The 8178-nt window shown below is 39.7% G+C and overlaps 1 protein-coding gene across 2 annotated transcripts; it reads right to left on the bottom strand.

Annotated features, from left to right (window-relative positions):
• Positions 1-632: 632 nt before the first annotated feature.
• On the bottom strand, positions 633-7727 carry pth4 (parathyroid hormone 4). Of its 2 annotated transcripts, none has more exons than XM_040004898.1 (3): positions 6522-7727; positions 4338-4426; positions 633-4038 (listed from the first exon to the last, which is right to left on the bottom strand). In XM_040004898.1, exons 1-3 carry the CDS (start codon positions 6528-6530, stop codon positions 3777-3779), a joined length of 360 nt encoding a protein of 119 aa, XP_039860832.1. In that variant the 5' UTR covers positions 6531-7727; the 3' UTR covers positions 633-3776. The 2 variants fall into 2 exon arrangements, with proteins under 2 accessions (XP_039860832.1, XP_039860822.1); XM_040004888.1 differs by lacking the exon at positions 6522-7727 and adding an exon at positions 5965-6378.
• Between the last annotated feature and the right edge of the window lie 451 nt (positions 7728-8178).

The following is an 8178-nucleotide window of genomic DNA, read 5'->3' as shown; positions in this document are numbered from 1 at the left end:
TGGAGTGTCTGTGCTGAAAGCTAGCGCTGACCACATCTGGAACATCAGCACAGTTTATCACATGAACCTTTGTCTTACAGAGATTACACAGGCTTCACTGACCCAACGTCCCAGCGCAAGTACTGCTACTCAACAGCCATCTTGAAATGCCCTTGGGTATTTATAATAGGTATTTTGAAGAATTACATAAATTTATCTTCATTTCAATGGTTATTGGAACAAAACTGCAGCTGATTAGATTTGATTAGGATGGGTGGAACATGTGACACAATTTTCTTAATTTTGCTTCTGTACACAATAACAGTGGATTTTAAATCTAACCATAAAGATGTTAGAAAGAATTACAATACAATACAATACAACTTTATTTATATAGCACACTTAAAACCGAAGATACACCAAAGTGCTTCACAACAAGGTTAAAACATAAGATATAAGATAAAAGGCTATAACAGATTACAAAAGTACAGACAGAAATAAAACATTTTATAAGAAATAAAACATTAGAGCATAGTTTAGGAGATAAAATTACTGGGTATTCATAAATATAAGGTGGGGGTATTTATACAGGGGAAACAGTCAAACAGGTAAGTTTTTAATTGAGATTTAAATGAATAGATGGAATCAGAGGCACAGTCACCTCTGGTCTTTAGCCGGGATCTAGGCTGCACTAAGAGTAATTGTCCCGATGATCTTAGGGCTCTCCTAGGGATATAGGCACTAAGGAGTTCAATGAGGTAGCACGGTGCAGTATTGTTTATGATTTTAAAGGTAAGCCACAGAATTTTTAACTCAATTTGGTATTTGACAATATGAGGCCCAAAGAAGTGTTGAATGCAAAATGCCTCAGAGACCACAGAAGACACCTAAAGTGGATGATTCCAAAACTCTTTCCTGGGTTAAGAAAAACCCTTCACACCTGTAACCGAGTCAAGAACACTCGCGAGGAGGTTCCTTTATCACTGTAAAAGTCTCTAATCATGAGATTAGAGACAGAAATACAGAGGGTTTGTGACAAGGTGCAAACAACAGGTTACACTCTGGAACAAGAAAGACAGATTAGACTTGACATCTAACACTAACTGCACAGCCCTGAAACAATGCACAGTCCCTGGTTTCCTGGTACCAGGTAAAACCTGAACCAGGTTAGCAGGATGAACAGGATGAACTCTGTGCTCTCTGCTCAGATTCAGGTAAAGTCTGCGACACTGATTGATGAGACAAAGCATAATGAGTCCCCTTTAAGCAGTAAGCTGACACAGACCGTGTGTACAACTGTGCACCACTTAGTTTAATATAAATATTCACAAGGTAAAATTGCAGGCATTCAGATTAGTGTTGCATACATACTTGCACATTTCTTTATACACTGATCACACAAATTTGTAAATGTTACTGAGACTCTGGGTAAATTCAAGCTGCACTATATGACATGTTAAACTTAACACAGTTTTGCATTTTCACAACTGAACCAACCACAACGCACTGATTTTATTTTACACAAAGCACTGGTCTAACGCAGCCAAGAAAAGCACAATGACCATGCGCATTTTCCAACATGCTGACAGCTGCATAAAAGTTGCACAAAGCCAAATGCAAATGATTTCAAATATTTGCAATAAGATCTAAAGGAGTCATCATTTCCCTCCTTTCCTCTCCCTCTTACACAGTTGCATCAGTCTTCTTGAATGTAGTAACTGCAGCCTAAAGCCCCTCATTCCTTCCTGTATTGCAGGCTTTTTTGTGTCTGTAATCGTTCACTTTGTAACACGAATTCACTGAAAAGGCTGAAAGTCAAAATCCTCAGTCAGCTTTCAGTATAGGAGTTAAATCAGACCATGCTGCTGTAATTGAACATAACTCTCTATTGCCTTTTCTGCTGTACATATAACATGGTCTTCACCTGCAGCCACATCCTTGTTTTGTTAGGCAGCACATCTTTGTCTGGGTCGTGGTTACTGTATAATACTCATTGGACAATAGGACTTTTTGTAATCGTTGGATGGAGATGCTTACATTCAGGGGCACCTCTTAAATCTCTGTGGTCTCCTTGTAGTCTGCGTCCCTCTGTGTGGTTTTCAATAGTTTTGCCTTTGCTTTTGTCAGACTGGCTGTGTTCCTGTGCGATGCTGCTGTCTCAATATGTGTTCAGCTTAGTTTTTTTCAATTTTTCTGTTACTCTGTTCGACTTAAAGCTTGCTGTTACCTCTGCATTTACTTTCTCGGGTTCTTTATTCAGAACGTATCATAGCACACAGTGCTACGATGCGTGTTAAGTTCAGGTTAGACTCCCTGCAAAAACTGTGCATAGAGGGATGCTATGGGCAGCTGTAGGATGCAGAGCAACGGACACCTCCAAAAACTCAACAACACTGTTGTGCATCAGGCAAATTTGCTCAAAGCAGCACAATAAAGGACAAAAGAGACCAACCTGAAAACATTTCAGTTAATGATAAAAAAAAAAGCACTACTGAGGTGTGGGAAAGGCATAGCTGCAGGTATGTAAATATGTCTAATGCTTCAAGGACCTTTTAACATTACAAGAAGATAACATAATTAAAATGATATTTTTATGTTATAAGGTGGACATTGAAGAGGGTATTTAAAAAAAACAAATTAACCAATTTACGCAATTTAAGTTTTGTTGAAGTAGGAGCGTTGTTTTCTCCCAAATGTATTTGGGAATCCCATGCTGCTTCTCTGCCAGCAAAATCACATAAAAACTATTTAAAAGAACCCAATAAATTTTGGTTCTCATCCAGATCAGGTTCTTTAAAACTGCTACATGCCTTTGTGCGGGTTCTCAAAGTGTCTCTGTCCCACACTTTTTTCTAGGCTTCATACTTTCGCCATCTTTTTGCCGAATCAAAAAATTTGTATATTTGCATTTGATGGACAAGAATGAGAGCTGAAATATGTAGAAGAGCTGGGTGACCTATTATAGCTTTTCTATATCGGGGGTCATGTGTTTATAATTCAAAGAATTTATACAGGAAAAATCTGCATACAGTCTTTTAAATATTTATGCTTGCTGTTACCAGCTGGTAATTTTTTTCCCAAATTTGAAAACTAAAGGGTTACAGCATTTCGTTTACAAAAAGTAAGCCTATTCAACTTAACCAGGTAACCAGCTGTAGGGAAATGGTCAAAAAAAGAACGTCACAAATTAAACTGTCCATTTTAGTATAAGTATGACTTTTTAAAAAATATCTGAACAAAAAAAGCTTATTTTTCCATGAATAAATATATAACAGACTAAATCGTGTATCTTTTATCTGTCACAGTTAGGTCTGTTGTGACTTTGGGTTTTCCAGGCATCATCTGCAGTTATGAAATTTCAAACACGTGAATATGCTGGTCCTAAAACTAAAGCTGGATATTGAAAAAAGTCTGCAATAACCCACAAGTTTTATATTCGTTTTCTAGATAATTTGTCGTGTTTGCCTTAACGTGTGATATTCAGTCATGATTAAAAAACAACAACATCAAAAAACCCCAATAAATATTTTTTAAAGCCTATGCAGTCATATAGACGTATGCAGTCATACATTGAAACTTTACCACTATACCCACTGGTACACTGTCATGCAGCTCTATTAACTAAACTTAAACTTACAGCTGCTTTTAAACACTTGAGACACATCTGCAGCTGAATGGGTGCTTTGGGCACTCGGGATGATTTTGTAGTTGTGCTTTTTGTGCATTTTATTATTCAAACAATTGATACAATAAATTTTTTATATATGTTCAGCTTCATGTTTTGCTTCTGTGCATTGTTAGTCGTCTCCGTTTGACAGGTACAGATTAGAGAAGTCTCTCAGGAGGCTCCTGACTTGGGCATTCTGGGGGTTTCCATCATCAGGGATCAGCTCTGGATTCAGAGCCAGGTTTAAGACCTTTGTGGGGCTGAAAGCAGCAGAGCGGGTCTGTGCTGTGTGGAGACCCTCAATTGCGCTGGACAGCCAGAAGAGTCTCTTGAGACTCTGGATGGTTCGGCCGCGGTCGTGCATCAGCTGGTGTTCGGTCACAGCTCGGCGACTGCAGAAAGAAAACAGACAGCAGGAAGCAGCTGCTGGTCAGCGCACAGTCTCAAAGTTCATGCAGCAACCATCAATGACATGTTGTATCCAACACACGGATTCATTTATGGAAACAAAATCAGAGCCGCAAACGCAGCACAGCAAACAGGGTCCATTCATCTCTTAGCTCATGAATACATTTTAAATGAGTGAAAACTGTTTTAGATTCAAAGTGACACCAAAAACAGAAAATGCGTAATAAATAAGTAATAGTTATTATTCATAAACTCTGAAATAAAGTGGGAACAGTGAGACCACCTGTCGCTTTGTTGGCCCTGGACTGTTGTAACAATGACAAGAAGCATGACAGCGAGCCACTGCACAGGCCTGTGGGACGTCTGCATCTTCTGCATGAAAACAGCAGCAAAGACAAAACACATTAAAACCTCTCATACGAAAGGTACAAAACAAACGTTCTGAATGCACATCAGCTATTGCTGAAGGTTGGTGACACTGAACCCTGAGTTGCTTTTGATGGGTTCATCTATGGGAATGTTAGATTAAAAAAACCCATCCAGACATAGAAAACAGTGCTTGTATATATGTGTGTGTGGATGGGTGAATGAGACATGCTACATAAAGCACTTTGAGAGCTTAGGTAGAGTTGAAAAGTGCTATAAGAACCAGCCCATTTACTTTATTTATTTATTGGAAACATTTTTCTTTCTTATGGATAAAAATCATCCACCAGTTCCCAGGAAAAAGGAGCACAAGCTCAACAAACTGAGGAAAATGAAATTTTCTTCAGCAGAGATGAGTCGTTTTCACACATGAACTGCAGGAGAATCGTTTATGGGCATTTTCCACAGTGGTCTCCTCTGACATGCAGCACACAGCAGGAAGTAGAGCACCTCAGACACTTTAGCGCTGCTGGAAATACTCAGTGTGTTTTAGGCCTGCACAGAGCGCGCAGGAGCACAATGCCCACTCGCAGCGGTTAGCTGCACTATATGGAGTGATGCATTATGACATCACATAAATGTCAGACTGCATCTGACATTTGTGTTCTCGTGCTTGTGTGTCAGGTAAACTGTGGAAATGTTTAGTTCAGCGGTGTACGTGTGAGCGAGTGAGTGCGTTTTTCTTGTGGCTATGATTAGGTGCCCGAGTCTATTCAGCGACTGCGCCACATTTTTATCCCCAATCCCCACGATCCACATACTGAGACAATGTCCAAGCTTTTGATTGGCTCTCAAATCAGGAGCCCATGAGTCTCATGAGAAAAGTGACACTCAATAAGAGACGTGCTGATCTGTGGATGCATCCCTACTGAAACTCAAAGATATGACAGAAATGCAGCTAAAATTAAAGTTAACAAGTTCTTCTGAATGAAAAGAGAACATGGGAACATGCAAAGACTTTTGCATGAGAATAAACCTCCCATTTAAGCTTATCGTATTTTCTGATTAGAGTTTAAAAACTTGTCTTCAAATAAACTGCTAAATAATAACCTGTAACGCACACCTTGCCCTATTTAGATAGCTGCCAACAGACCTTTAACCCATTACCAGGTCCTGACCACTTCTTATGGAACCACTGAGTTATGCAAGTCACTGAAATATAACAATACAGAAAATATAAGATACTACTTTAGGTGTTTGCTAAGAAGAACAACTTATATTTACAGAATATGCTATTTACATTTGCTTTTCTTTCATTTCCTGTAAATATAAAAGCACAGTAATCAGCCTGAAAAATACCAGAAATAAATGTGCTTGTAGAATATGAACACAAAGCATCATTTATGAAGGTTTTGATTGTGTTTTAATGTTTGATGATGTGGACAATCTGGATGAATCTGATTCTAAGTGTTGGAGGATATTTTTGGAGGATGCAACCAAATTATCTTCCACTACCTCACAAAGAGATAATTCTGTGAACCTACAAACAACAAAGAGTTCTCCACACATCTGATTCCTCTGCAGCCATTCATTTTTTCCCCCAGCATCAGAATCCAGAATGAACACAGCTGCTGTTTTCTGCCTCGAAGCAAACTTCAAACTTTTCACAAAGCTGGAAGATCGGCTGTATGCAGAGAAAGGTGTGATGGGTAAGTCATGATGAGCTAATGATCTCCCAAAGTCAAAGACAAATCAAGCTGATGGATCCTACTCCATCTGGGCCTCAACACACAAAAAAGAAAAAACACGTAAAACGAGCATGCAAACGTTCCCGATATTGTCTGTTTCGTCCCCGTTGGGTCGGTCTGTCCACAACAAGAAACTGCTTCAGTTTTCTTTAAATGAATCTGGATTTCATATCAATTTCAATTTTATAAAGTTCAATTTACTTTTAACTGTTTGACTGACACAGAAAAAATAAATACCAGCAACATTTAAATACAAAAAAATGAATCAAATTAAAAACTACAAAACTATCATATGAAACAAAAATTAACTAAAAGCTTCTTTAAAGTAATCCGACTCTTAAAGAGGTACTTACATTTCCCATGTTTGCGACTGCAGTACTTCGGCTGATTAGACACTAAACTGACTTCAGATTCAATCTCGAGACCTTTTATAAAGCCCTCTCCGTCACACACACACGGACACACACTTTACTCAGACCTCCCATTCTCTTAATTGAAAATGGTTTGATTTGCTCCTGAAACAAACGTCAGCACCATCATCTCTGACATCTGTGATCTTTGTGTCTGAAGAGTGAGCAAAGCATGAAGCATTTTTTGGGGCTTATTCATGTTAATAATTTGATCCCCAGTGTGACAGTGGAGGAGGTTTACACACTTATACATGCTCTTTACATAAGCAGGTGTTTTCAAAAGGAGGATGAAATTCAATTGAGGGATTATCATTTTTCTATTTTCTGGTCTAATCCCCTCTGGTTCCTCTTGCAGACTCACGCTGGCTACTAAGAAATGGGGCTGAATGGTTGTATTGATGTTGAGGGTGAAGACACGGAGAGGAATGAGTCAGCGTGAATGACGCGAGCGTCAGCAAACCGTCTACCAGTTCAGCTCTAAACTTTGCTAAATGATCTGTCTGCAGTTAAGATGTTTGTCGCCTGGAGCTCTTCTCCACATTATGACCACCGTCACTAATGAACCCAAACAAACTGTAGTCACTGGTTGCTGTGGTGGCGCCGCAGTCGCCATTAGAAATGCAGTCGTCGTGACAACATCTTGCAGGGCGAGTTTCCCTCAGCGAGAAATGTGGGCTGCCATCGGAGGCTCGTGGGTGGAGAGATGGGAGCGAGAAGAAGTGATTTAGGTCATTAAGGAGTAATTGATGGCAGTGTGAAGAAACTCAGAGACGGACAGCAAGGGAGGAGTGGTGAGGGTGAAAGAAACCAGACAAGAAACTAATCAGCCCGATGGAGGTTAATTTCTCACAGCAGGAAGTGAGTGTTTACATGACTCACGTCCAAACCCAATACTCAAATTCTGTTTTATATAGAAGACTCATTGTTAAACATTCACAGTGGATTAGCACTGTTGCCTGGGTTTGAATCCACTGGCCAGCCGAGGCCTGTGCGGCGTGTCTGTGCAGGTTCTCTTCAGGTACTCGGGCTTCCTTAAAAAGGCATGCATGCAGGTTAATTGGTGATTTTGAATTTGCATGTAAGCCAGTGGCTATGTGATAGTGATCTTTCCAGCATATATGCAGTGTATCTATTCTACATAGCATCCAGTAAACAGATGTTCGTGCAACAGATAAGGACGAGAGCACGTTGGTAAAGTGAAAACTGCATCTAGAACAGAAACAGCTGCATTATACTGCTAACACAACTCTTTACAAGCACCTGCACAGAGAGCATGCTAATGCTAAGCTAGCCAGAAACCCGGAGTGATGCTGTGAATGTTGACCCCATCGCAGCAGCCAGACCCTGAACTTCCACAGTAACAACAGCAGAGATTAGCAGTCAGGGTGCAGCCTCTGTTTCTACCTGTTCATGTTTCTACAGTAGCATCACTGCAGTTAAAGTTTTTAATTCACTGTGCTGGTTTTCATCTTTGCCTTGTGTTGATACCTAAAATACTAAGACAAAGATCATGTGGTGTGTCCTCACAGGGACTGTAGCCCATAGGTTAATATTGTTAAATGCTAATTATATGAAAAGGCATTTCAGGCATTCTGTGTAA

This window comes from Simochromis diagramma, unplaced genomic scaffold (genome assembly GCF_900408965.1).
Source record: "Simochromis diagramma unplaced genomic scaffold, fSimDia1.1 OVJJ01000320.1, whole genome shotgun sequence".
NCBI lineage: Eukaryota > Metazoa > Chordata > Actinopteri > Cichliformes > Cichlidae > Simochromis > Simochromis diagramma.
Note: the sequence above shows the minus strand (reverse complement) of the source record. Positions and strands in the feature narration are given on the sequence as shown.